The sequence below is a fragment of the Phyllopteryx taeniolatus genome, chromosome 7 (genome assembly GCF_024500385.1).
Source record: "Phyllopteryx taeniolatus isolate TA_2022b chromosome 7, UOR_Ptae_1.2, whole genome shotgun sequence".
Taxonomy (NCBI): Eukaryota; Metazoa; Chordata; class Actinopteri; order Syngnathiformes; family Syngnathidae; genus Phyllopteryx; species Phyllopteryx taeniolatus.
In genome coordinates this window covers 8,173,457-8,198,565 of record NC_084508.1, presented here as the reverse complement: position 1 = coordinate 8,198,565, position 25,109 = coordinate 8,173,457, and the positions used below count along the sequence as shown (strand labels likewise).

The following is a 25,109-nucleotide window of genomic DNA, read 5'->3' as shown; positions in this document are numbered from 1 at the left end:
ACGCAGACATCAATGCAAAAAAATACAATTAAAAAGCATGACATTTCACCAAATTTATTTGTAAGTAGAACTTTGTCATGTTTGAAATATTTCATTGATCGTAGAAATTTGGGTTAAATTGTCGCCGTAGGATGACAACACCGACGCAAGCCGAGTACACGCTATTCTCTTTCAAATGGCACGTAAAAACAGTCATGGCTTCGTGAATTCAAACTTTGCCAAAAAGCAATTTGCAACTAGTTTGGAATTAATAGCCTATTAAAACACATTCACTGCCATTGACAGCTTTAGAAGTCAAATATCAATGTCAACTGGGAAGGCTGGCAGTGAATGAGTTTTAAGTTTCTCACCTCAAACATGTATTGTTTGTTCATTTGACTTTTTCTGCAAGAACTGCCATGGCATTGCCGTATCAAGAGTTCCATTAAATTGCCCTGATGTTATTTTTAAATTGGTCACAGCGTCTAACTTCGTTTTATTTATTGAACAAATGTTATGGTACATGCAAGGGGTCCTCGGTTCACAGCAGTCCAGAAATACAATGTTCTGCGGAAACAAACAGCAACACGGAACAGAAGGGATGCATTGATCTTTTACTGCTAATATTTTAATAAACATATCCCCACACTCTCTCCTTAAAAATCCAAAGTTCCGAGGGGATCCCAAACCGTTCCCAGGCAAGCCGAGAGACGTAGTCTCTCCAGCGTGTCCTGGGGCGTCCCCGGGGTCTCCTCCTGGTGGGACATGCCCGGAACACCTCACCAGGGAGGCGTCCGGGAGGCATCCTAAACAGATGCCCGAGCCACCTCATCTGGCTCCTCTCAATGCGGAGGAGCAGCGGCTCTACTTTCGGCTTAGCTCCTTCTTCAGCACAACGGACCGATACAAAGTCTGCATCACTGCAGACGCTGCACCGATCCGCCTGTCGATCTCGCGTTCCATTCTTCCCTCACTCGTGAACAAGACTCCCAAGATATTTGAACTCCTCCACTTTGGAAAGGATCTCATCCCCGACCTGGAGAGGGCACTCCACCCTTTTCTGACTGAGGACCATAGTCTCAGATTTAGAGGTGCTGATTCTCATCCCAGCCGCTTCACACTCGGCTGTGAACCACTCCAGTGAGAGTTGGAGGTCACGGCTTGATAAAGCCAACAGAACCAAATCATCTGCAAAAAGCAGAGATGCAATACTGAGGCCACCAAACCGGACCCCCTCTACGCCTCGGCTGCGCCTAGAAATTCTGTCCATGAAAGTTATGAACAGAATCGGTGACAAAAGGCAGGCTTGGCACCCTCACTGGAAACGAGTCCGACTTACTGCCGGCAATGCGGACCAAACTCTGACACCGGTCGTACAGGGACCAAACAGCCCATATCAGGTGGTTCAGTACCCCATACTCCCGAAGCACCCCCCACAGGACTCCACGAGGAACACGGTCGAACGTCTTCTCCAAGTCCACAAAACACATGTAGACTGGTTGGGCGAACTTCCATGCACCCTCGTGGACCCTGCCGACGGTCAAGAGCTGGTCCACTGTTCCACGGCCAGGACTAAAACCACAATGCTCCTCCTGAATCTGAGATTCGACTTCCCGACGGACCTTCCTCTCCAGCACCCCTGGATACCAGGGAGGCTGAGGAGTGTGATCCCCCTGTATTTGGAACAGACCCTCTGGTCCCCCTTCTTAAAAAGGGGGACCACCTCCCCAGTCTGCCAATCCAGAGACACTGTCCCCGGTGTCCATGCGATGTTGCAGAGGCGTGTCAACCAGAACAGCCCTACAACATCCAGAGCCTTTAGGAACTCCGGGTGAATCTTGCCACCGAGGAGCTTTTTAACCACCTCGGTGACCTCAACCCCAGAGATATGAGAGCCCGCCTCAGAGACCCCAGACTCTTCTTCCTCATGGGAAGGCGTGTCGGTGGAATTGAGGAGGTCTTCGAAGTATTCTCCCCAACGACTCACAAAGTCCCGATTTCAAAGTATTCTCCCCACCGGCTCACAACGTCCCGAGTCGAGGTGAGCAGCACCCCATCCCCACTATACACACTGTTGATGGTGCACTGCTTTCCTCTTCTGAGACGCCGGATGGTGGACCGGAATTTCCTCAAAGCCGTCCGGAAGTCGTTCTCCATGGCCTCACCGAACTCCTCCCACGCCCGAGTTTTTACCTCAGTGACCACCAAAGCTGCATTTCGCTTGGCCAGCCGGTACCCATCAGCTGCCTCAGGAGTCCCACAGTCCAAAAATGCCTGGTAGGACTCCTTTTTCAGCTTGACGGCATCGTTGGTGTCTACCAACGAGTTCGGGGATTGCCGCCACGACCACCTTACGGCCACAGGTCAGGGTCGGCCACCTCGGCAATAGAGGTGCAGAACATGGACTCAATGTCTCCCGCCTCCCCCAAGATGTGGGTGAAGTTCTGCTGGAGGTGTGAGTTGAAACTCCTTCTGACAGGGGATTCTGCCAACTCACCACCAGGTGGTGATCAGTTGACAGCTCCGCCCCTCTCTTCGCCCGAGTGTCCAAGACATGCGGCCGCAAGTCCAATGACACCACCACAAAGTTGATCATCGAACGGCGACCTAGGTGTCCTGGTGCCAAGTGCACGTGAGGACACCCTTATGCTTGAACATGGTGTTTGTTATGGACAAGCACAGAAGTCTAATAACAGAAGACCACTCGGGTTCTGATCGGGGGGGGGGGGCGTTGCTCCCAATCACCCTCTTCCGGGATTCACTGTCATTGCCCACGTGAGCATTGAAGTCCCCCAGCAGAACGACGGAGTCCCCAGTGGGAGCACTCTGCAGCACCCCCTCTAAGGACTCCAAGAAGGGTGGTTACTCTGAACTGCTGCTTGGTGCATATGCACAAATAACAGTCAGGACCCGTCCCCCCACCTGAAGGGAGGCTACCCTCTTGCCCACCCGGTGAACAACAATGCACAGGCGCCGAGCCGGGCGGCAATAAGTATACCCACACCTGCTCGCCGCCTCTCACCATGGGCAATTCCAGAGTGGGAAAGAGTCCAACCCCTCTCAAGAGGACTGGTACCAGAGCCCAAGCCGTGTGTGGAGGCGAGCCCGACTATATCTAGTCCCAACTTCTCAACCTCACACACCAGCTCGGGCTCCTTCCCTGCCAGAGAGGTGACAGTCCACGTCCCTAGAGCCAGTTTCTGTAGCCGGATCGGATCGCCAAGGTCGCCGCCTTCGGACACCGCCCAGCTCACACTGCACCCGACCCCTATGGCCCCTCCCACAGGTGGTGAGCTCATGGGAAGGGGGACCCACGTTACCCTTTCGGGCTGTGCCCATGGGTGGAGGCCCGGCCACCAGGCGCTCGCCTTCGAGCCCCACCTCCAGGGGGGGCCCCGGTGACCAGCGTCCGGGCAAGGGAAAACTAGATCGATTTAATGTATTCTTCATAGGGGTTTTGGGAACCGTGCTTTGTATGGTCCCTCACCTAGGACCTGTTTGCCATGGGTGACCCTACCAGGGGCGTGAAGCCCCAGACAACTTAGCTCTTAGGATCATTGGGACACAGAAACCCTTCCACCGCGATAAGGTGACGGCTCAAGGAGTTGTTCTCCTCCCTCAAAGGCGCTGTTCTCCTCCCTCAAAGTCCAGTAGTTCTTTCTCACCATTGACGTTGTTCCGCTGACTCGTGATTTGTGTGTTGTGGGGTGAAGCTGGAGCAGGAGAACCTGGAGCTGCGTTCGCAGGTTTTTGCACTACGGGACCGTGAACGGGATGTGGAGCGGCAGATGGATGCTCGTTCTGCTGCGCTGGTTCAGAATGCGGAGGAGGCGGCACGGCAGAGAAAAGCGGGCTCCGGTCTTAGGTTTGTTTCCAGCGGTATCGACGCAATCAAGTCTAATGTACGCCACAGTGGTACCTTGACTCAGAAATGCCCAATTTATGAGTTTTTCGAGTTCCCAGCAGTTTCTTGGTCAATTTATTTTTTATATGATTTCAGGCTTTAATTGTACTTAATTGTATTGCGGATTAATTGTATATCACAGGATTTTTCAATGATTTATTTTTTCGCAAAGACCGTTACTGCAGACTCACGTAGCAAGTGCGAGCCAGGAGGAAAGAGTGCGCAAAAGTCCGAATGTCCAAAGTTTGGGATTATTTCACACTTGATAAAAGAAGCTAAAGTGCCATCTGGCTATTGTAAAGTACAACTGACTGAAGTTACACAACTGCACATCTTCTTTTCCTTTGGGCTTGTCCCTTTAGGAGTCGCCACAGCGCGTCATCCTTTTCCATGTAAGCCTATCTCCTGCATCCTCCTCTCGAACACCAACTGCCCTCATGTCTTCCCTCACGACATCCATCAACCTTCTCTTTGGTCTTCCTCTAGCTCTCTTGCCTGGCAGCTCCATCCTCATCATCCTACCAATATACTCACTATTTCTCCTCTGGACGTGTTCAAACCATCAAAGTCTGCTCTCTCTAACTTTGCCCTTCATCCTAGCAGAGACTCTTTGTCACATAACACACACCTTCCTCCACCCGTTCCAACCTGCTTGGACCCGTCCTGACCACACTCACCATTGCTCTGGACGGTTCACCCCAAGTATTTAAAGTCCTCCACCCTTACTATCTCTTCTCCTTGTAGCCTCACTCTTCCCCCACCACCCCTCTCATTCATGCACATATATTCTGTTTTACTCGGCTAATCTTCATTCCTCTGCTTTCCAGTGCATGCCTCCATCTTTCTAACTGTTCCTCCACCTGCTCCCTGCTTTCACTGCAGATCACAATGTCATCTGCAAACATCATGGTCCACGGGGATTCCAGTCTCACCTCATCTGTCAGCCTATCCATCACCACTGCAAACAGGAAGGGGCTCAGGGCTGATCCCTGATGCAGTCCCACCTCCACCTTAAATTCGTCTGTCACACCTACAGCACACCTCACCACTGTTCTGCTGCCCTCATACATGTCCTGTATTATTCTAACATACCTCTCTGTCACTCTAGACTTCCGCATGCAGTACCACAGTTCCTCTCTGGGTACTCTGTCATAGGCTTTCTCTAGATCTACAAAGACACAATGTAGCTCCTTCTGACCTTCTCTGTACTTTTCCATCAACATCCTCAAGGCAAATAATGCATCTGTGGTACTCTTTCTAGGCATGAAATCATACTGTTGCTCGCAAATACTCACTTCTGTCCTGAGTCTAGCCTCCACTACTCTTTCCCATAACTTCATTGTGTGGCTCATCCACTTTATTCCTCTATAGTTCCCACAGCTCTGCACATCACCCTTGTTCTTAAAAATGGGCACCAGCACACCTTTCCTCCATTCCTCAGGCATCTTCTCACGCGAAGATTGAACAAGCTGGTCAAAACCTCCACAGCCACCTCTCCTAGATGCTTCCATACCTCCACAGGAATGTCATCAGGACCAACTGCCTTTCCATTTTTCATCCTCTTTAATGCCTTTCTAACTTCCCCCTTACTAATCATTGTGACTTCCTGGTCCACCACACTTGCCTCTTCTGCTCTCCCTTCTCTCTCCTTATTCATCAACTCCTCGAAGTATTCTTTCCATCTAACTAGCACACTGCTGGCACCAGTCAACATATTTCCATCTCTATCCTTAATCACCCTAACCTTCTGCACATCCTTCCCATCTCTATCCCTCTGTCTGCCCAGCCTGTATAGATCCTTTTCTCCTTTAGTGTCCAACCTACCATACATGTCATCATATGCCTCTTGTTTGGCCTTTGCCACCTCTATCTTTGCCCTGTGTCGCATCTCAATGTATTCCTTTCGCCTCTCCTCGGTCATCTCAGTGTCCCACTTCTTCTTAGCTAACCTTTTTCTTTGTATGATGTCCTGTACTGTGAGGTTCCACCACCAAGTCTCCTTCCCTCATTTCCTGCCAGAAGATACACCAAGTACTCTCCTGCCTGCCTCTCTGATCACCTTGGCTGCAGTGCTCCAGTTTTCTGGAAGCTCCTCCTGTCCACCGAGAGCCTGTCTCACCTCTTCCCGAAAAGCTGCACAACACTCGTCCTGTCTCAGCTTCCACCACATGGTTCTCTGCTCTGCCTTTGTCTTCCTAATCTTCCTCCCCACCACCAGAGTCATCTTACACACCACCATCCTATGCCGTCTAGCCACACTCTCCCCTACCACTACCTTACAGTCGTAAGATGTAATCCACCTGCGTGCTTCTACCTCCGCTCTTGTAGGTCACCCTGTGTTCGTGCCTCTTCTGGAAAAAAGTGTTCACTACAGCCATTTTGCATCCTTTTTGCAAAGTCTACCACAATCTGTCCCTCCAAGTTCCTTTCCTGGATGCCGTATTTACCCATCACTTGTTCATCACCCCTATTTCCTTCACCACCATGTACATAACAATCTGCACCAATCACGACTCTCTCTCTGTCAGGGATGCTCAGAACTACTTCGTCTAGCTCTTCCAGAATTTCTCCTTCACCTCTAGGTCACTTGCAACCTGTGGGGCATAGCCATTAATCAAATTATACATAACACCCTCAATTTCAAGTTTCAGCCTCATCACTCGATCTGATACTCTTTTCACCTCCAAGACATTCTTAGCCAACTCTTCTTTTAAAATAACCCCGACTCCATTTCTCTTCCCATCTACACCATGGTAAAATAATTTAAACCCTGCCCCCAAACTTCTAGCCTTACTTCCTTTCCACCTGGTCTCCTGGACACACAATATATCATCCGTTCTCCTAATCATCATGTCAACCAACTCCCGAGATTTTCCCGTCATAGTTCCAACATTCAAAGTCCCCACATTCAGTTCTAGGGTCTGTGCTTTCCTCCTTTCTGCCGAAGAACCCGCTTTCCACCTCCTCCGACTTCGACTTCGACCCACAGTAGCTGAATTTCCAACGGCGAAATGCAGGTTGACGGCGCCGGTGGCGGACGTTGTTAACTCGGGCCACGACCGATCCGGTATGGAATTCTTTGGATGAATGCTCATATTTGGCAAAGTTTTAAGCCGGATGCCCTTGACGTAACCCTCTGCATTTAACCAGGCTTGGGACCGGCCTACAGTTTGCACTGGCTTGTGCCCCCCATAGGGCTGCATTACACAACTGCACATCTATAGTATAATAAATTTCGTTAGCTAATTTAATATAGCCTACCACCACTAGTTAGGACAATATGTAATCCATAACAGGTGGTTAGGATAGAAGGAGATGGACACAGCCGCTGGTGTCTTTACAATTGTTGTATTGAACAAACAAAATACAGTGTAAACAAAAGCATATTGTTAACGCTTTAGCAAACTACACCCTCATTCGCTCACTTGAGGATAGTGACTCCAAGTGGAAAAAAATAAAAAAATACTTTTGGTCATTACGCCGTAGACTTCATCTTTTGCGGGGGTGGTCTGGAACGTAACCCCGCAATAAACGAGGGATTACTGAATACGAGCTTGGCCATGGAACGAATTACTCTTAAATCAAGGTATCACTGTAATTTCATTCACACTTAATTTTGTCTAAAGGCGACAGCAAGAGCAGATTCAAAATGCGCTTTTAGACCTCCAACAAATGCTGTCTGTAAAGAACAACGAGTTGCACGCCGCTCACAGCCAGATGGAAAAACTGGAGGACATAATCGGTGAGAAAGTAGCGCTCAATTTGTGTGTGGAGTATTGTTTCCTTTTTATCCCGATTCACGCCATGTGTTTTCGCCAGAGTCGCTGAGTCAGCAGCTTTACCAGCACAAGCAGGAAGCCGAGGTCCTCCGCATCTCTTTTTCCGCGTTGTGTATAAAAAAGGACGTCATGCAGGAGGAGATGGCAAAGAAGACCAAGAGGCTGGAGGTTCTCCAGGAGCAGCTCGGCAAGAAGGTTGCCTCTATATCGTTATGCTTTTTTTTTTTTTTTTACGCCATCTTTACACTTAGATGCACTAATAGCGCATCATTTTTGTCAGAAAAAGAGGCTGGGCAATAACGAAACAAACATCTGATGTGAGTATCTCCATCCCAAAGAGGCAACCAAAGTCCACGCTGCTCGTGTCATCTGCTGGTTTTTGCGTCGCAGACAGCTGGAGGTCGAACTGAAAAGCCGAGAGAGAGAGCTGGCCGCTCAGAGGATCCTGCAAAACCACCAGGAGGGGTTGTTGCAACTCAAAAGAGACAACGAATTGATCATCGACGAGTACAGGAGGCTGCAGGACGACCTGGCCGCCATGACGCAGGAGAATCAAGTAAGTAAATATATACGCTGCTAGGTGGTAGAGTCACATTCGATTCAAACTTCTAAACGTCTTGTCTAGGCTGCACACGTGGAGATGGAAGAGACTTTATGTGAACGGGATGAGCTAAAACAAAGAGTCCATTCTTACATCAATACGGTGTCCCGGATTGAGAACATCTTGAAGATGAAGGCAAGATAATACTGCAATACACTTGGATGATTATTGACTCTTTTAGCAGGCTGTTGTCGACTCTGAAAAGCCTGCGGCTGGCCCAAAACATTACAGCTAGGGTACCAACTCGAACCAGGAGAAGAGATTGCCTTCTTCAGTTGGCTCGTAACTGCACAGGCTCCCTCTAAAATGTACAATTAAATTTCAGACACAGTGGTACCGCTCATATTGTAACACGATGACCAGTGACAAGGGGGTCACGAAAGGTCGTGAGCGCTCGGCAGTCACACCTACGCCTGTGTGACAAGGGAACCATAAAAATTAACTCAATCTCTACTTTGTTGAGGGGTATGATTCTAGCTTTGGGTGTAAGAGGTTGTGGTTTCAAATACTGGATGAGTCCTCTTAAAAATGGTTTTGTGCAATTTTCATACAGGGAATCATGTAACAAGTACACCGTGAAAGTCTCTCTGTGGCTCGTTGATCGCGGGGTATTCTTGCTTTAGAAAGGTCCTGCCCAAATCCTGAATGAGCCCGCTTTGAAGGGTTTTTCTGTCACACGGTGACCCATGTGGCAAATAAGGGACCCATAAATAGAAAGATCCCGGGTTCAAATCCTGGACGAGCCCACATTTAAAGGGTTTTGTCCTCCGCTCTTGGCAATTGTCACACGGTGACCCATGTGGCAAGTAAGGGCACCATTAAAACTCTTCTGTGGCTCGTTGGTCTAGGGGTATGATTCTCGCTTAGGGTGCGAGAGGTCCGAGTTAAAATCCCGGATGAACCCTCTTTAAAAGGGTTTTATCCTGCTCTCTTGGCAATTGCCACATGGTGACCCATGTGACAAGTAAGGGCCACATTCAAACTCTTCTGTGGCTTGTTGGTCTAGGCGTATGATTCTTGCTTCGGGTGTGCGAGGTCCCGGGTTCAAATCCTGGACGAGCCTACTTTTAAAGTGTTTTGTCGTGCTTTCTCCTGGCGTCACACGGTAACCCAAATGGCAAGTAAGGGGATAATAAACAATGTTTTTGTGGCTCGTTGGTCTAGTCGTATGATTCTCGCTTCGGGTGTGAGAGGTCCCGGGTTCAAGTCCCGGACGAGCCTACTTTTAAAGGGTTTTGTCCTTCTCTCTTGGCAAGTGTCACATGGTGACCCTTGTGGCAAGTAAGGGGCCCATAAACAGCACTGTTGTGGCTCGGTGCGTGGGGTATGGTTCTCGCTTAGGGTGCGAGATGTCCCGGGTTCAAATCCCGGATGAGCCCTCTTTTGAAGGGTTTTGTCCTCCTCTCTTGGAAGTTGTCACACGGTGACCCATGTGGCAAGTAAGGGGCCCATAAGCAGCACTTTTGTGGCTCATTGGTCTAGTCGTATGATTCTCGCTTAGGGTGCGAGAGGTCCTGGGTTCTAATCCCGGATGAAACCTCTTTTGAAGGGTTTTGTCCTCCTCTTGGAAATTTTCACACGGTAACCCATGTGGCAAGTAAGGGTACAATCAAAGCTCATCTGTGGCTCGTTGGTCTAGGGGTATGATTCTCGCTTAGGGTGCAAGAGGTCCCGGGTTCAAATCCCGGATGAGCCCTCTTTTGAAGAGTTTTGTCCTCCTCTCTTGGAAATTGTCACACGGTAACCCAAATGGCAAGTAAGGGGCCCATAAACAGCATTTCTGTGGCTCGTTGATCTCGTCGTATGATTCTCGCTTTGGGTGTGAGAGGTCCTGTGTTCAAATCCCGGACGAGCCCACTTTTAAAGATTTTTGTCCTGCTCTCTTGGAAATTGTCACCCGGTAACCCATGTGGCAAGTAAGGGTACCATTAAAAGTCTTCTATGGCTCGTTGGTCTAGGGTTATTATTCTCGCTTCGGGTGTGAGAGGTCCCGGGTTCAAATCCCAGATGAGCCCTCTTTTGAACGGTTTTGTCCTCCTCTCTTTGCAATTGTCACACGGTGACCCATGTGGCAAGTAAGGGGCCCCTAAACAGCAATTTTGTGGCTCGTTGGTCTAGTCGTATGATTCTTGCTTCGGGTGTGAGAGGTCCCGGGTTCAAATCCCGGATGAGCCCTCTTTTGAACGGTTTTGTCCTCCTCTCTTTGCAATTGTCACACGGTGACCCATGTGGCAAGTAAGGGTACCATTAAAACTGTTCTGTGGCTCGTTGGTCTAGGGGTATGATTCTTGCTTCGGGTGTGAGAGGTCCCGGGTTCAAATCCCGGATGAGCCCTCTTTTGAAGAGTTTTGTCCTCCTCTCTTGGAAATTGTCACACGGTAACCCAAATGGCAAGTAAGGGGCCCATAAACAGCATCTCTGTGGCTCGTTGGTCTCGTCGTATGATTCTCGCTTTGGGTGTGAGAGGTCCTGTGTTCAAATCCCGGACGAGCCCACTTTTAAAGGGTTTTGTCCTGCTCTCTTGGAAATTGTCACACGGTAACCCATGTGGCAAGTAAGGGTACCATTAAAAGTCTTCTATGGCTCGTTGGTCTAGGGTTATTATTCTCGCTTCGGGTGTGAGAGGTCCCGGGTTCAAATCCCAGATGAGCCCTCTTTTGAACGGTTTTGTCCTCCTCTCTTTGCAATTGTCACACGGTGACCCATGTGGCAAGTAAGGGGCCCCTAAACAGCAATTTTGTGGCTCGTTGGTCTAGTCGTATGATTCTTGCTTCGGGTGTGAGAGGTCCCGGGTTCAAATCCCGGATGAGCCCTCTTTTGAACGGTTTTGTCCTCCTCTCTTTGCAATTGTCACACGGTGACCCATGTGGCAAGTAAGGGTACCATTAAAACTGTTCTGTGGCTCGTTGGTCTAGGGGTATGATTCTCGCTTCGGGTGTGAGAGGTCCCGGGTTCAAATCCCGGATGAGCCCTCTTTTGAAGAGTTTTGTCCTCCTCTCTTGGAAATTGTCACACGGTAACCCAAATGGCAAGTAAGGGGCCCATAAACAGCATCTCTGTGGCTCGTTGGTCTCGTCGTATGATTCTCGCTTTGGGTGTGAGAGGTCCTGTGTTCAAATCCCGGACGAGCCCACTTTTAAAGGGTTTTGTCCTGCTCTCTTGGAAATTGTCACACGGTAACCCATGTGGCAAGTAAGGGTACCATTAAAAGTCTTCTATGGCTCGTTGGTCTAGGGTTATTATTCTCGCTTCGGGTGTGAGAGGTCCCGGGTTCAAATCCCAGATGAGCCCTCTTTTGAACGGTTTTGTCCTCCCTTGTCACACGGTGACCCATGTGGCAAGTAAGGGGTCCATTAAAGGATTTCTGTGGCTCGTTGGTCTCGTCGTATGATTGTCGCTTCGGGTGTGAGAGATCCCGAATGAGCCCACTTTTAAAGGGTTTTGTCCTCCTCTCTTGGAAATTGTCACACGGTGACCCATGTAGCAAGTAAGGGGCCCATAAACAGCAATTGTGTGGCTCGTTGGTCTAGGGGTATGATTCTCGCTTAGGGTGGGAAAGGTCCCGGGTTCAAATCCCGGATGACCCCTTTCTTGAAGGGTTTTGTCCTCCTCTTGGAAATTGTCACACGGTAACCCATGTGGCAACTAAGGGTACCATTAAAACTCTTCTGTGGATTGTTGGTCTCGTCGTATGATTGTTGCTTTGGGTGTGAGAGGTCCCGGGTTCAAATCCCGGATGAACCCTCTTTTGAAGGGTTTTGTCCTCCTCTCTTGGGAATTGTCACACGGTGACCCATGTGGCAAGTAAGGGGCCCATAAACAGCACCTTTGTGGCGCGTTGGTCTAGGGGTATGATTCTCGCTTAGGGTGCGAGAGGTCCCGGGTTCAAATCCCGGATGATCCCTCTTTTGAAGGGTTTTGTCCTCCTCTCTTGGGAACTGTCACACGGTGACCCATGTGGCAAGTAAGGGGCCCATAAACAGCACCTTTGTGGCTCGTTGGTCTAGGGGTATGATTCTCGCTTAGGGTGCGAGAGGTCCCGGGTTCAAATCCCGGATGAGCCCTCTTTTGAACGGTTTTGTCCTCCTCTCTTGGAAATTGTCACACGGTGACCCATGTGGCAAGTAAGGGGTCCATTAAAGAATTTCTGTGGCTCGTTGGTCTCGTCGTATGATTCTCGCTTTGGGTGTGAGAGGTCCCGTGTTGAAATCCCGGACGAGCCCTCTTTTAAAGGGTTTTGTCCTGCTCTCTTGGGAATTGTCATACGGTGACCCATGTGGCAAGTAATGGTACCATTAAAACTCTTATATAGCTCGTTGGTCTAGGGGTATGATTCTCGCTTTGGGGGTGAGAGGTCCTGGGTTCAAATCCTGGATGAACCTTCTTTTGAAGGGTTTTGTCCTCCGCTCTTGGAAGTTGTCACACGGTAACCCATGTGGCAAGTAAGGGCACCATTGAAGTTCTTCTGTGGCTCGTTGGTCTAGGGGTATGATTCTCGCTTCGGGTGCGAGAGGTCCCGGGTTCAAATCCCGGATGAGCCCTCTTTTGAAGGGTTTTGTCCTCCTCTCTTGGAAATTGTCACACGGTGACCCATGTGGCAAGTAAGGGGCCCATAACCAGCAATTTTGTGGCTCGTTGGTCTAGTCGTATGATTCTCGCTTCGGGTGTGAGAGGTCCCGGGTTCAAATCCCGGACGAGCCCACTTTTAAAGGGTTTTGTCCTGCTCTCTTGGAAATTGTCACATGGTGACCCATGTGGCAAGTAAGGGGCCCATAAACAGCAGTTTCGTGGTTCGTTGGTCTAGGGGTATGATTGTCGCTTAGGGTGTGAGAGGTCCCGGGTTCAAATCCTGGATGAGCCCTCTTTTAAAGGGTTTTGTCCTCCTCTCTTTGAAATTGTCACACGGTGACCCATGTGGAAAGTAAGGGTACCATTAAAACTCTTCTGTGGATCGTTGGTCTTGTCGTCTGATTGTCGCTTTGGGTGTGAGAGGTCCTGGGTTCAAATCCTGGATGAACCTTCTTTTGAAGGGTTTTGTCCTCCTCTCTTCGAAATTGTCACACGGTGACCCATGTGGCAAGTAAGGGCCCCATAAACAGTGCTTTCGTGGCTCGTTGGTCTAGGGGTATGATTCTCGCTTAGGGTGCGAGAGGTCCCGGGTTCAAATCCCGGATGAGCCCTCTTTTGAACGGTTTTGTCCTCCTCTCTTGGAAATTGTCACACGGTGACCCATGTGGCAAGTAAGGGGTCCATTAAAACTCTTATATAGCTCGTTGGTCTAGGGGTATGATTCTCGCTTCGGGTGTGTGAGGTCCTGGGTTCAAGTCCTGGATTAGCCCTCTTTTGAACGGTTTTGTCCTCCTTTGCAATTGTCACACGGTGACCCATGTGGAAAGTAAGGGTACCATTAAAACTCTTCCGCGGATTGTTGGTCTTGTCGTCTGATTGTCGCTTTGGGTGTGAGAGGTCCTGGGTTCAAATCCTGGATGAACCTTCTTTTGAAGGGTTTTGTCCTCCGCTCTTGGAAGTTGTCACACGGTAACCCATGTGGCAAGTAAGGGCACCATTGAAGTTCTTCTGTGGCTCGTTGGTCTAGGGGTATGATTCTCGCTTAGGGTGCGAGAGGTCCCGGGTTCAAATCCCGGATGAGCCCTCTTTTGAACGGTTTTGTCCTCCTCTCTTGGAAATTGTCACACGGTGACCCATGTGGCAAGTAAGGGGTCCATTAAAGAATTTCTGTGGCTTGTTGGTCTCGTCGTATGATTCTCGCTTTGGGTGTGAGAGGTCCCGTGTTGAAATCCCGGACGAGCCCTCTTTTAAAGGGTTTTGTCCTGCTCTCTTGGGAATTATCATACGGTGACCCATGTGGCAAGTAAGGGTACCATTAAAACTCTTATATAGCTCGTTGGTCTTGGGGTATGATTCTCGCTTCGGGTGTGTGAGGTCCCGGGTTCAAATCCCGGATGAGCCCTCTTTTGAAGGGTTTTGTCCTCCTCTCTTGGAAATTGTCACACGGTGACCCATGTGGCAAGTAAGGGCACCATTGAAGTTCTTCTGTGGCTCGTTGGTCTAGGGGTATGATTCTCGCTTCGGGTGCGAGAGGTCCCGGGTTCAAATCCCGGATGAGCCCTCTTTTGAAGGGTTTTGTCCTCCTCTCTTTGCAATTGTCACACGGTTACCCATGTGGCAAGTAAGGGCCCCATAAACAGTGCTTTCGTGACTCGTTGGTCTAGGGGTATGATTCTCGCTTAGGGTGCTAGAGGTCCCGGGTTCAAATCCCGGATGAGCCCTCTTTTGAACGGTTTTGTCCTCCTCTCTTGGAAATTGTCACACGGTGACCCATGTGGCAAGTAAGGGGTCCATTAAAGAATTTCTGTGGCTCGTTGGTCTCGTCGTATGATTGTTGCTTAGGGTGTGAGAGGTCCTGGGTTCAAATCCCGGATGAGCCCTCTTTTGAAGGGTTTTGTCCTCCTCTCTTGGAAATTGTCACACGGTGACCCATGTGGCAAGTAAGGGGCCCATAACCAGCAATTTTGTGGCTCGTTGGTCTAGTCGTATGATTTTTGCTTCGGGTGTGAGAGGTCCCGGGTTCAAATCCCGGACGAGCCCACTTTTAAAGGGTTTTGTCCTGCTCTCTTGGAAATTGTCACATGGTGACCCATGTGGCAAGTAAGGGGCCCATAAACAGCACTTTCGTGGCTCGTTGGTCTAGGGGTATGATTGTCGCTTAGGGTGTGAGAGGTCCCGGGTTCAAATCCCGGATGAGCCCTCTTTTAAAGGGTTTTGTCCTCCTCTCTTTGAAATTGTCACACGGTGACCCATGTGGAAAGTAAGGGGTCCATTAAAACTCTTATATAGCTCGTTGGTCTAGGGGTATGATTCTCGCTTCGGGTGTGTGAGGTCCTGGGTTCAAGTCCTGGATTAGCCCTCTTTTGAACGGTTTTGTCCTCCTTTGCAATTGTCACACGGTGACCCATGTGGAAAGTAAGGGTACCATTAAAACTCTTCTGCGGATTGTTGGTCTTGTCGTCTGATTGTCGCTTTGGGTGTGAGAGGTCCTGGGTTCAAATCCTGGATGAACCTTCTTTTGAAGGGTTTTGTCCTCCGCTCTTGGAAGTTGTCACACGGTAACCCATGTGGCAAGTAAGGGCACCATTGAAGTTCTTCTGTGGCTCGTTGGTCTAGGGGTATGATTCTCGCTTAGGGTGCGAGAGGTCCCGGGTTCAAATCCCGGATGAGCCCTCTTTTAAAGGGTTTTGTCCTCCTCTCTTTGAAATTGTCACACGGTGACCCATGTGGCAAGTAAGGGGTCCATTAAAGAATTTCTGTGGCTCGTTGGTCTCGTCGTATGATTCTCGCTTTGGGTGTGAGAGGTCCCGTGTTGAAATCCCGGACGAGCCCTCTTTTAAAGGGTTTTGTCCTGCTCTCTTGGGAATTGTCATACGGTGACCCATGTGGCAAGTAAGGGTACCATTAAAACTCTTATATAGCTCGTAGGTGTAGGGGTATGATTCTCGCTTCGGGTGTGTGAGGTCCTGGGTTCAAGTCCTGGATTAGCCCTCTTTTGAACGATTTTGTCCTCCTCTTTGCAATTGTCACACGGTGACCCATGTGGCAAGTAAGGGGTCGATTAAAGAATTTCTGTGGCTCGTTGGTCTCGTCGTATGATTGTTGCTTAGGGTGTGAGAGGTCCTGGGTTCAAATCCCGGATGAGCCCTCTTTTGAAGGGTTTTGTCCTCCTCTCTTGGAAATTGTCACACGGTGACCCATGTGGCAAGTAAGGGGCCCATAACCAGCAATTTTGTGGCTCGTTGGTCTAGTCGTATGATTCTTGCTTCGGGTGTGAGAGGTCCCGGGTTCAAATCCCGGACGAGCCCACTTTTAAAGGGTTTTGTCCTGCTCTCTTGGAAATTGTCACATGGTGACCCATGTGGCAAGTAAGGGGCCCATAAACAGCACTTTCGTGGCTCGTTGGTCTAGGGGTATGATTGTCGCTTAGGGTGTGAGAGGTCCCGGGTTCAAATCCCGGATGAGCCCTCTTTTAAAGGGTTTTGTCCTCCTCTCTTTGAAATTGTCACACGGTGACCCATGTGGAAAGTAAGGGGTCCATTAAAACTCTTATATAGCTCGTTGGTCTAGGGGTATGATTCTCGCTTCGGGTGTGTGAGGTCCTGGGTTCAAGTCCTGGATTAGCCCTCTTTTGAACGGTTTTGTCCTCCTTTGCAATTGTCACACGGTGACCCATGTGGAAAGTAAGGGTACCATTAAAACTCTTCTGCGGATTGTTGGTCTTGTCGTCTGATTGTCGCTTTGGGTGTGAGAGGTCCTGGGTTCAAATCCTGGATGAACCTTCTTTTGAAGGGTTTTGTCCTCCGCTCTTGGAAGTTGTCACACGGTAACCCATGTGGCAAGTAAGGGCACCATTGAAGTTCTTCTGTGGCTCGTTGGTCTAGGGGTATGATTCTCGCTTAGGGTGCGAGAGGTCCCGGGTTCAAATCCCGGATGAGCCCTCTTTTAAAGGGTTTTGTCCTCCTCTCTTTGAAATTGTCACACGGTGACCCATGTGGCAAGTAAGGGCCCCATAAACAGCGCTTTCGTGGCTCGTTGGTCTAGGGGTATGATTCTCGCTTAGGGTGAGAGATGTCCCGGGTTCAAATCCCAGATGAGCCCTCTTTTGAATGGTTTTGTCCTCCTCTCTTGGAAATTGTCACACGGTGACCCATGTGGCAAGTAAGGGGTCCATTAAAGAATTTCTGTGGCTCGTTGGTCTCGTCGTATGATTCTCGCTTTGGGTGTGAGAGGTCCCGTGTTGAAATCCCGGACGAGCCCTCTTTTAAAGGGTTTTGTCCTGCTCTCTTGGGAATTGTCATACGGTGACCCATGTGGCAAGTAAGGGTACCATTAAAACTCTTATATAGCTCGTTGGTCTAGGGGTATGATTCTCGCTTCGGGTGTGTGAGGTCCTTGGTTCAAGTCCTGGATTAGCCCTCTTTTGAACGATTTTGTCCTCCTCTTTGCAATTGTCACACGGTGACCCATGTGGCAAGTAAGGGGTCGATTAAAGAATTTCTGTGGCTCGTTGGTCTCGTCGTATGATTGTTGCTTAGGGTGTGAGAGGTCCTGGGTTCAAATCCCGGATGAGCCCTCTTTTGAAGGGTTTTGTCCTCCTCTCTTGGAAATTTTCACACGGTGACCCATGTGGCAAGTAAGGGGCCCATAACCAGCAATTTTGTGGCTCGTTGGTCTAGTCGTATGATTCTCGCTTCGGGTGTGAGAGGTCCCGGGTTCAAATCCCGGACGAGCCCACTTTTAAAGGGTTTTGTCCTGCTCTCTTGGAAATTGTCACATGGTGACCCATGTGGCAAGTAAGGGGCCCATAAACAGCACTTTCGTGGCTCGTTGGTCTAGGGGTATGATTGTCGCTTAGGTTGTGAGAGGTCCCGGGTTCAAATCCCGGATGAGCCCTCTTTTAAAGGGTTTTGTCCTCCTCTCTTTGAAATTGTCACACGGTGACCCATGTGGAAAGTAAGGGGTCCATTAAAACTCTTATATAGCTCGTTGGTCTAGGGGTATGATTCTCGCTTCGGGTGTGTGAGGTCCTGGGTTCAAGTCCTGGATTAGCCCTCTTTTGAACGGTTTTGTCCTCCTTTGCAATTGTCACACGGTGACCCATGTGGAAAGTAAGGGTACCATTAAAACTCTTCCGCGGATTGTTGGTCTTGTCGTCTGATTGTCGCTTTGGGTGTGAGAGGTCCTGGGTTCAAATCCTGGATGAACCTTCTTTTGAAGGGTTTTGTCCTCCGCTCTTGGAAGTTGTCACACGGTAACCCATGTGGCAAGTAAGGGCACCATTGAAGTTCTTCTGTGGCTCGTTGGTCTAGGGGTATGATTCTCGCTTAGGGTGCGAGAGGTCCCGGGTTCAAATCCCGGATGAGCCCTCTTTTGAACGGTTTTGTCCTCCTCTCTTGGAAATTGTCACACGGTGACCCATGTGGCAAGTAAGGGCCCCATAAACAGCACTTTCGTGGCTCGTTGGTCTAGGGGTATGATTGTCGCTTAGGGTGTGAGAGGTCCCGGGTTCAAATCCCGGATGAGCCCTCTTTTGAACGGTTTTGTCCTCCTTCTCTTGTAGTCACACGGTGACCCATGTGGCAAGTAAGGGGTCCATTAAAAGTCTTATATAGCTCGTTGGTCTAGGGGTATGATTCTCGCTTCGGGTGTGTGAGGTCCTGGGTTCAAGTCCTGGGTTCAAGTCCTGGATTAGCCCTCTTTTGAACGGTTTTGTCCTCCTTTGCAATTGTCACACGGTGACCCATGTGGAAAGTAAGGGTACCATTAAAACTCTTCTGCGGATCGTTGGTCTTGTCGTCTGATTGTCGCTTTGGGTGTGAGAGGTCCTGGGTTCAAATCCTGGATGAACCTTCTTTTGAAGGGTTTTGTCCTCCGCTCTTGGAAGGTGTCACACGGTGACCCATGTGGCAAGTAAGGGCACCATTGAAGTTCTTCTGTGGCTCGTTGGTCTAGGGGTATGATTCTCGCTTAGGGTGCGAGAGGTCCTGGGTTCAAATCTCGGATGAGCCCTCTTTTAAAGGGTTTTGTCCTCCTCTCTTTGAAATTGTCACACGGTGACCCATGTGGCAAGTAAGGGGCCCATAAACAGCACTTTCGTGGCTCGTTGGTCTAGGGGTATGATTCTCGCTTCGGGTGTGAGAGGTCCCGGGTTCAAATCCCGGCTGAGCCCTCTTTTGAAGGGTTTTGTCCTCCTCTCTTTGTAGTTGTCACACGGTGACCCATGTGGCAAGTAAGGGGCCCATAAACGGCAAGTTTGTGGCTCGTCGGTCTAGGGGCATGATTGTCGCTTAGGGTGCGAGAGATCCCGGATGAGCCCTCTTTTAAAGGGTTTTGTCCTCCCCCCTTTGAAATTGTCACACGGTGACCCATGTGGAAAGTAAGGGTACCATTAAAACTCTTCTGTGGATCGTTGGTCTTGTCGTCTAATTTTCGCTTTGGGTGTGAGAGGTCCTGGGTTCAAATCCTGGATGAACCTTCTTTTGGTTTTGTCCTCCTCTTGGAAATTGTTACACGGTAACCCATGTGGCAAGTAAGGGTACCATTAAAGCTCTTCTATGGCTCGTTGGTCTAGGGGTATGATTCTCGCTTCGGGTGTGAGAGGTCCTGGGTTCAAATCCTGGATGAGACCTCTTTTGAACGGTTTTGTTCTCCTCTCTTTGCAATTGTCACACGGTGACCCATGTGGCAAGTAAGGGGCCCATAAACAGCACTTTTGTGGCTCGTTGGTCTAGGGGTATGATTCTTGCTTAGGATACGAGAGGTCCCGGGTTCAAATCCTGGATGAACCTTCTTTTGAAGGGTTTTGTCCTCCTCTCTTTGAAATTGTCACACGGTGACCCATGTGGAAAGTAAGGGGCCCATAAACAGCAATTTTGTGGCTCGTTGGTCTAGGGGTATGATTCTTGCTTAGGGTGCGAGAGGTCCTGGGTTCAAATCCCGGATGAGCCCTCTTTTAAACGGTTTTGTCCTCCTCCTTTTTGTAGTCACACGGTGACCCATGTGGCAAGTAAGGGGTCCATAAACAGCACTTTTGTGGTTTTTGTGGCTCGTAGGTCTAGTCGTATGATTCTCGCTTAGGGTGCAAGAGGTCCCGGGTTCAAATCCCGGATGAGCCCTCTTTTGAAGGGTTTTGTCCTCCTCTTTGCAATTGTCACACGGTTACCCATGTGGCAAGTAAGGGGCCCATAAACAGCACTTTCGTGGCTCGTTGGTCTAGGGGTATGGTTGTCGCTTAGGGTGTGAGAGGTCCCGGGTTAAAATCCCGGATGAGCCCTCTTTTAAAGGGTTTTGTCCTCCTCTCTTTGTAATTGTCACACAGTGACCCATGTGGAAAGTAAGGGTACCATTAAAGATCTTCTGTTGATCGTTGGTCTTGTCGTCTGATTCTCGCTTAGGGTGCAAGAGGTCCCGGGTTCAAATCCCGGATGAGCCCTCTTTTAAAGGGTTTTGTCCTCCTCTCTTTGAAATTGTCACACGGTGACCCATGTGGCAAGTAAGGGCACCATTGAAGCTCTTCTGTGGCTCGTTGGTCTAGGGGTATGATTCTCGCTTAGGGTGCGAGAGGTCCCGGGTTCAAATCCCGGATGAGCCCTCTTTTAAAGGGTTTTGTCCTCCTCTCTTTGAAATTGTCACACGGTGACCCATGTGGCAAGTAAGGGCCCCATAAACACCACTTTCGTTGCTCGTTGGTCTAGGGGTATGATTCTCGCTTAGGGTGCGAGAGGTCCCGGGTTCAAATCCCGGACGAGCCCACTTTAAAAGGGTTTTGTCCTGCTCTCTTGGAAATTGTCACATGGTGACCCATGTGGCAAGTAAGGGCCCATAAACAGCTCTTTCGTGGCTCGTTGGTCTAGGGGTATGATTCTCGCTTAGGGTGCGAGAGGTCCCGGGTTCAAATCCCGGACGAGCCCACTTTAAAAGGGTTTTGTCCTGCTCTCTTGGAAATTGTCACATGGTGACCCATGTGGCAAGTAAGGGCCCATAAACAGCTCTTTCGTGGCTCGTTGGTCTAGGGGTATGATTCTCGCTTTGGGTGTGAGAGGTCCCGGGTTCAAATCCCGGATGAGCCCTCTTTTAAAGGGTTTTGTCCTCTTGTCACACAGTGACCCATGTGGCAAGTAAGGGCCCCATAAACAGGACTTTCGTGGCTCGTTGGTCTAGGGGTGTGATTCTCGCGTAGGGTGCGAGAGGTCCCGGGTTCAAATCCCGGACGAGCCCACTTTTAAAGGGTTTTGTCCTGCTCTTGGAAATTGTCACATGGTGACCCATGTGGCAAGTAAGGGGCCCATAAACAGCACTTTCGTGGCTCGTTGGTCTAGGGGTATGATTCTCGCTTAGGGTGCGAGAGGTCCCGGGTTCAAATCCCGGACGAGCCCACTTTTAAAGGGTTTTGTCCTGCTCTTGGAAATTGTCACATGGTGACCCATGTGGCAAGTAAGGGGCCCATAAACAGCAATTTTGTGGCTCGTTGGTCTAGTCGTATGATTCTCGCTTTGGGTGTGAGAGGTCCCGGGTTCAAGTCCTGGATTAGCCCTCTTTTGAACGGTTTTGTCCTCCTTTGCAATTGTCACACGGTGACCCATGTGGTAAGTAAGGGGTCCATTAAAGAATTTCTGTGGCTCGTTGGTCTCGTCGTATGATTGTGGCTTACGGTGTGAGAGGTCCTGGGTTCAAATCCCGGATGAGCCCTCTTTTGAAGGGTTTTGTCCTCCTCTCTTGAAAATTGTCACACGGTGACCCATGTGGCAAGTAAGGGGCCCATAAACAGCACTTTTGTGGCTCGTTGGTCTAGGGGTATGATTCTCGCTTCGGGTGTGAGAGGTCCCGGGTTCAAATCCCGGATGAGCCCTCTTTTGAAGGGTTTTGTCCTCCTCTCTTTTCAATTGTCACACGGTGACCCATGTGGCAAGTAAGGGGTCCATTAAAGTATTTCTGTGGCTCGTTGGTCTAGTCGTATGATTGTCGCTTCGGGTGTGAGAGGTCCTGGGTTCAAATCCCGGATGAGCCCTCTTTTGAAGTGTTTTGTCCTCCTCTCTCGGAAAATGTCACACGGTGACCCATGTGGCAAGTAAGGGGCCCATTAAAGCATTTCTGTGGCTCGTTGGTCTCGTGGTATGATTCTCGCTTTGGGTGTGAGAGGTTCCGGGTTCAAATCCCGGGTGAGCCCTCTTTTGAAGGGTTTTGTCCTCGTCTCTCGGAAATTGTCACACGGTGACCCATGTGGCAAGTAAGGGGCCCATAAACAGCAATTTTGTGGCTCGTTGGTCTAGGAGTATGATTCTCGCTTAGGGTGCGAGAGGTCCCGGGTTCAAATCCCGGATGAGCCCTCTTTTAAAGGGTTTTGTCCTCCTTTGTCACACGGTGACCCATGTGGCAAGTAAGGGGCCCATAAACAGCAAGTTTGTGGCTCGTTGGTCTAGGAGTATGATTCTCGCTTAGGGTGCGAGAGGTCCCGGGTTCAAATCCCGGATGAGCCCTCTTTTGAACGGTTTTGTCCTCCTCTCTCGGAAATTGTCACACGGTGACCCATGTGGCAAGTAAGGGGCCCATAAACAACAATTTTGTGGCTCGTTGGTCTAGGGGTATGATTCTCGCTTAGGGTGCGAGAGGTCCCGGGTTCAAATCCCGGATGAGCCCTCTTTTGAACGGTTTTGTCCTCCTCTCTTTGCAATTGTCACACGGTGACCCATGTGGCAAGTAAGGGGCCCATAAACAGCAAGTTTGTGGCTCGTTCGTCTAGGGGTGTGTTTGTGGCTTAGGGTGAGAGAGGTCCCGGGTTCAAATCCTGGATGAGCCCTCTTTTAAAGGGTTTTGTCCTCCTCTCTTTGAAATTGTCACACGGTGACCCATGTGGCAAGTAAGGGGCCCATAAACAGCACTTTTGTGGCTCGTTGGTCTAGGGGTATGATTCTCGCTTCGGGTGTGAGAGGTCCCGGGTTCAAATCCCGGATGAGCCCTCTTTTGAAGGGTTTTGTCCTCCTCTTTGCAATTGTCACACGGTGACCCATGTGGCAAGTAAGGGGCCCATAAACAGCAAGTTTGTGGCTCGTTGGTCTAGGGGTATGTTTGTGGCTTAGGGTGCGAGAGGTCCCGGGTTAAAATCCTGGATGAGCCCTCTTTTAAAGGGTTTTGTCCTCCTCTCTTTGAAATTGTCATACGGTGACCCATGTGGCAAGTAAGGGGCCCATAAACAGCACTTTTGTGGCTCGTTGGTCTAGGGGTATGATTCTCGCTTCGGGTGTGAGAGGTCCCGGGTTCAAATCCCGGATGAGCCCTCTTTTGAAGGGTTTTGTCCTCCTCTCTTTGCAATTGTCACACGGTGACCCATGTGGCAAGTAAGGGGTCCATTAAAGTATATCTGTGGCTTGTTGGTCTAGGGGTATGATTCTCGCTTCGGGTGTGAGAGGTCCCGGGTTCAAATCCCGGATGAGCCCACTTTTGAACGTTTTTTTCCTCCTCTTTGCAGTTGTCACACGGTGACCCATGTGGCAAGTAAGGGGTCCATTAAAGCATTTCTGTGGCTCGTTGGTGTCGTCGTATGATTGTCGCTTAGGGTGTTAGAGGTCCCGGGTTCAAATCCCGGACGAGCCCACTTTAAAAGGGTTTTGTCCTGCTCTCTTGGAAATTGTCACATGGTGACCCATGTGGCAAGTAAGGGCCCATAAACAGCACTTTCGTGGCTCGTTGGTCTAGGGGTATGATTCTCGCTTTGGGTGTGAGAGGTCCCGGGTTCAAATCCTGGATGAGCCCTCTTTTGAAGGGTTTTGTCCTCCTCTCTTTGCAATTGTCACACGGTGACCCATGTGGCAAGTAAGGGGTCCATTAAAGTATTTCTGTGGCTCGTTGGTCTAGGGGTATGATTCTCGCTTCGGGTGTGAGAGGTCCTGGGTTCAAATCCCGGATGAGGCGTCTTTTGAAGGGTTTTGTCCTCCTCTCTTGGAGATTGTCACACGGTGACCCATGTGGCAAGTAAGGGGCCCATAAACAGCAATTTTGTGGCTCGTTGGTCTAGGAGTATGATTCTCGCTTAGGGTGCGAGAGGTCCCGGGTTCAAATCCCGGATGAGCCCTCTTTTAAAGGGTTTTGTCCTCCTTTGTCACACGGTGACCCATGTGGCAAGTAAGGGGCCCATAAACAGCAAGTTTGTGGCTCGTTGGTCTAGGGGTATGATTCTCGCTTTGGGTGTGAGAGGTCCCGGGTTCAAATCCCGGATGAGCCCTCTTTTGAAGGGTTTTGTCCTCCTCTCTTTGCAATTGTCACACGGTGACCCATGTGGCAAGTAAGGGGTCCATTAAAGTATTTCTGTGGCTCGTTGGTCTAGGGGTATGATTCTCGCTTTGGGTGTGAGAGGTCCTGGGTTCAAATCCCGGATGAGCCCTCTTTTGAAGGGTTTTGTCCTCCTCTCTTGGAGATTGTCACACGGTGACCCATGTGGCAAGTAAGGGGCCCATAAACAGCACTTTTGTGGCTCGGTGGTCTAGGGGTATGATTGTCGCTTTGGGTGTGAGAGGTCCCGGGTTCAAATCCCGGGGGAGCCCTCTTTTGAAGGGTTTTGTCCTCCTCTCTGGGAAAATTGTCACACGGTGACCCATGTGGCAAGTAAGGGGCCCATTAAAGCATTTCTGTGGCTCGTTGGTCTCGTTGTATGATTGTCGCTTTGGGTGTGAGAGGTTCCGGGTTCAAATCCCGGATGAGCCCTCTTTTGAAGGGTTTTGTCCTCCTCTCTCGGGAATTGTCACACGGTGACCCATGTGGCAAGTAAGGGGCCCATAAACAACAACTTTGTGGCTCGTTGGTCTAGGGGTATGATTCTCGCTTAGGGTGCGAGAGGTCCCGGGTTCAAATCCCGGATGAGCCCTCTTTTGAACGGTTTTGTCCTCCTCTCTTTGCAATTGTCACACGGTGACCAATGTGGCAAGTAAGGGGCCCATAAACAGCACTTTTGTGGCTCGTTGGTCTAGGGGTATGATTCTCGCTTCGGGTGTGAGAGGTCCCGGGTTCAAATCCCGGATGAGCCCTCTTTTGAAGGGTTTTGTCCTCCTCTCTTTGAAATTGTCACACAGTGACCCATGTGGCAAGTAAGGGGCCCATAAACAGCACTTTTGTGGCTCGTTGGTATAGGGGTATGATTCTCGCTTCGGGTGTGAGAGGTCCCGGGTTCAAATCCCGGATGAGCCCTCTTTTGAAGGGTTTTGTCCTCCTCTTTGCAATTGTCACACGGTGACCCATGTGGCAAGTAAGGGGCCCATAAACAGCAAGTTTGTGGCTCGTTGGT

The 25,109-nt window shown here is 49.9% G+C and overlaps 1 protein-coding gene and 44 non-coding genes across 58 annotated transcripts in view; all 45 read left to right on the top strand.

The window, feature by feature from the left end:
• The window catches only part of LOC133480888 (centrosomal protein of 135 kDa-like), a 43,185-nt gene that overhangs the window by 12,514 nt on the left and 5,562 nt on the right, over nt 1–25,109 (top strand). For 9 of the 14 annotated variants that reach the window (XM_061779586.1, XM_061779585.1, XM_061779579.1 and 6 more), the window contains 5 exons: nt 3,693–3,844; nt 7,510–7,625; nt 7,703–7,857; nt 8,057–8,218; nt 8,288–8,398. In XM_061779586.1, the coding sequence (XP_061635570.1) occupies nt 3,693–3,844; nt 7,510–7,625; nt 7,703–7,857; nt 8,057–8,218; nt 8,288–8,398 (696 nt within the window). Of the gene's footprint in view, nt 1–3,692; nt 3,845–7,509; nt 7,626–7,702; nt 7,980–8,052; nt 8,219–8,287; nt 8,399–25,109 lie in introns of those variants that run through there. The other 5 variants (XR_009789386.1, XR_009789385.1, XR_009789387.1 and 2 more) reach the window with 5 other exon arrangements.
• Nucleotides 9,413–9,484, top strand: trnap-cgg (transfer RNA proline (anticodon CGG)). Its single transcript has one exon. It is a non-coding gene; the product is annotated as a tRNA-Pro (tRNA).
• Nucleotides 9,888–9,959, top strand: trnap-agg (transfer RNA proline (anticodon AGG)). Its single transcript has one exon. It is a non-coding gene; the product is annotated as a tRNA-Pro (tRNA).
• trnap-cgg (transfer RNA proline (anticodon CGG)) lies at nt 10,367–10,438 on the top strand. The gene has a single exon. It is a non-coding gene; the product is annotated as a tRNA-Pro (tRNA).
• trnap-cgg (transfer RNA proline (anticodon CGG)) lies at nt 10,526–10,597 on the top strand. The gene has a single exon. It is a non-coding gene; the product is annotated as a tRNA-Pro (tRNA).
• trnap-cgg (transfer RNA proline (anticodon CGG)) lies at nt 11,005–11,076 on the top strand. The gene has a single exon. It is a non-coding gene; the product is annotated as a tRNA-Pro (tRNA).
• Nucleotides 11,164–11,235, top strand: trnap-cgg (transfer RNA proline (anticodon CGG)). Its single transcript has one exon. It is a non-coding gene; the product is annotated as a tRNA-Pro (tRNA).
• On the top strand, nt 12,256–12,327 carry trnap-agg (transfer RNA proline (anticodon AGG)). The gene has a single exon. It is a non-coding gene; the product is annotated as a tRNA-Pro (tRNA).
• trnap-cgg (transfer RNA proline (anticodon CGG)) lies at nt 12,733–12,804 on the top strand. The gene has a single exon. It is a non-coding gene; the product is annotated as a tRNA-Pro (tRNA).
• On the top strand, nt 12,893–12,964 carry trnap-cgg (transfer RNA proline (anticodon CGG)). Its single transcript has one exon. It is a non-coding gene; the product is annotated as a tRNA-Pro (tRNA).
• Nucleotides 13,372–13,443, top strand: trnap-agg (transfer RNA proline (anticodon AGG)). The gene has a single exon. It is a non-coding gene; the product is annotated as a tRNA-Pro (tRNA).
• On the top strand, nt 13,845–13,916 carry trnap-agg (transfer RNA proline (anticodon AGG)). Its single transcript has one exon. It is a non-coding gene; the product is annotated as a tRNA-Pro (tRNA).
• trnap-cgg (transfer RNA proline (anticodon CGG)) lies at nt 14,322–14,393 on the top strand. The gene has a single exon. It is a non-coding gene; the product is annotated as a tRNA-Pro (tRNA).
• On the top strand, nt 14,961–15,032 carry trnap-agg (transfer RNA proline (anticodon AGG)). Its single transcript has one exon. It is a non-coding gene; the product is annotated as a tRNA-Pro (tRNA).
• Nucleotides 15,434–15,505, top strand: trnap-agg (transfer RNA proline (anticodon AGG)). The gene has a single exon. It is a non-coding gene; the product is annotated as a tRNA-Pro (tRNA).
• On the top strand, nt 16,069–16,140 carry trnap-cgg (transfer RNA proline (anticodon CGG)). Its single transcript has one exon. It is a non-coding gene; the product is annotated as a tRNA-Pro (tRNA).
• Nucleotides 16,229–16,300, top strand: trnap-agg (transfer RNA proline (anticodon AGG)). Its single transcript has one exon. It is a non-coding gene; the product is annotated as a tRNA-Pro (tRNA).
• Nucleotides 16,702–16,773, top strand: trnap-agg (transfer RNA proline (anticodon AGG)). The gene has a single exon. It is a non-coding gene; the product is annotated as a tRNA-Pro (tRNA).
• trnap-cgg (transfer RNA proline (anticodon CGG)) lies at nt 17,497–17,568 on the top strand. The gene has a single exon. It is a non-coding gene; the product is annotated as a tRNA-Pro (tRNA).
• trnap-agg (transfer RNA proline (anticodon AGG)) lies at nt 18,130–18,201 on the top strand. Its single transcript has one exon. It is a non-coding gene; the product is annotated as a tRNA-Pro (tRNA).
• Nucleotides 18,290–18,361, top strand: trnap-agg (transfer RNA proline (anticodon AGG)). The gene has a single exon. It is a non-coding gene; the product is annotated as a tRNA-Pro (tRNA).
• On the top strand, nt 18,773–18,844 carry trnap-agg (transfer RNA proline (anticodon AGG)). Its single transcript has one exon. It is a non-coding gene; the product is annotated as a tRNA-Pro (tRNA).
• On the top strand, nt 18,933–19,004 carry trnap-cgg (transfer RNA proline (anticodon CGG)). The gene has a single exon. It is a non-coding gene; the product is annotated as a tRNA-Pro (tRNA).
• On the top strand, nt 19,712–19,783 carry trnap-agg (transfer RNA proline (anticodon AGG)). Its single transcript has one exon. It is a non-coding gene; the product is annotated as a tRNA-Pro (tRNA).
• trnap-agg (transfer RNA proline (anticodon AGG)) lies at nt 20,355–20,426 on the top strand. Its single transcript has one exon. It is a non-coding gene; the product is annotated as a tRNA-Pro (tRNA).
• trnap-agg (transfer RNA proline (anticodon AGG)) lies at nt 20,515–20,586 on the top strand. The gene has a single exon. It is a non-coding gene; the product is annotated as a tRNA-Pro (tRNA).
• On the top strand, nt 20,674–20,745 carry trnap-agg (transfer RNA proline (anticodon AGG)). The gene has a single exon. It is a non-coding gene; the product is annotated as a tRNA-Pro (tRNA).
• trnap-ugg (transfer RNA proline (anticodon UGG)) lies at nt 20,833–20,904 on the top strand. Its single transcript has one exon. It is a non-coding gene; the product is annotated as a tRNA-Pro (tRNA).
• trnap-agg (transfer RNA proline (anticodon AGG)) lies at nt 20,981–21,052 on the top strand. Its single transcript has one exon. It is a non-coding gene; the product is annotated as a tRNA-Pro (tRNA).
• On the top strand, nt 21,139–21,210 carry trnap-agg (transfer RNA proline (anticodon AGG)). Its single transcript has one exon. It is a non-coding gene; the product is annotated as a tRNA-Pro (tRNA).
• trnap-cgg (transfer RNA proline (anticodon CGG)) lies at nt 21,612–21,683 on the top strand. Its single transcript has one exon. It is a non-coding gene; the product is annotated as a tRNA-Pro (tRNA).
• Nucleotides 22,090–22,161, top strand: trnap-agg (transfer RNA proline (anticodon AGG)). Its single transcript has one exon. It is a non-coding gene; the product is annotated as a tRNA-Pro (tRNA).
• trnap-agg (transfer RNA proline (anticodon AGG)) lies at nt 22,240–22,311 on the top strand. Its single transcript has one exon. It is a non-coding gene; the product is annotated as a tRNA-Pro (tRNA).
• Nucleotides 22,400–22,471, top strand: trnap-agg (transfer RNA proline (anticodon AGG)). Its single transcript has one exon. It is a non-coding gene; the product is annotated as a tRNA-Pro (tRNA).
• On the top strand, nt 22,720–22,791 carry trnap-cgg (transfer RNA proline (anticodon CGG)). Its single transcript has one exon. It is a non-coding gene; the product is annotated as a tRNA-Pro (tRNA).
• On the top strand, nt 23,038–23,109 carry trnap-cgg (transfer RNA proline (anticodon CGG)). Its single transcript has one exon. It is a non-coding gene; the product is annotated as a tRNA-Pro (tRNA).
• trnap-cgg (transfer RNA proline (anticodon CGG)) lies at nt 23,197–23,268 on the top strand. Its single transcript has one exon. It is a non-coding gene; the product is annotated as a tRNA-Pro (tRNA).
• On the top strand, nt 23,513–23,584 carry trnap-ugg (transfer RNA proline (anticodon UGG)). Its single transcript has one exon. It is a non-coding gene; the product is annotated as a tRNA-Pro (tRNA).
• Nucleotides 23,672–23,743, top strand: trnap-cgg (transfer RNA proline (anticodon CGG)). The gene has a single exon. It is a non-coding gene; the product is annotated as a tRNA-Pro (tRNA).
• On the top strand, nt 23,832–23,903 carry trnap-agg (transfer RNA proline (anticodon AGG)). Its single transcript has one exon. It is a non-coding gene; the product is annotated as a tRNA-Pro (tRNA).
• Nucleotides 23,982–24,053, top strand: trnap-ugg (transfer RNA proline (anticodon UGG)). The gene has a single exon. It is a non-coding gene; the product is annotated as a tRNA-Pro (tRNA).
• On the top strand, nt 24,141–24,212 carry trnap-ugg (transfer RNA proline (anticodon UGG)). The gene has a single exon. It is a non-coding gene; the product is annotated as a tRNA-Pro (tRNA).
• On the top strand, nt 24,621–24,692 carry trnap-agg (transfer RNA proline (anticodon AGG)). Its single transcript has one exon. It is a non-coding gene; the product is annotated as a tRNA-Pro (tRNA).
• Nucleotides 24,781–24,852, top strand: trnap-cgg (transfer RNA proline (anticodon CGG)). The gene has a single exon. It is a non-coding gene; the product is annotated as a tRNA-Pro (tRNA).
• Nucleotides 24,941–25,012, top strand: trnap-cgg (transfer RNA proline (anticodon CGG)). Its single transcript has one exon. It is a non-coding gene; the product is annotated as a tRNA-Pro (tRNA).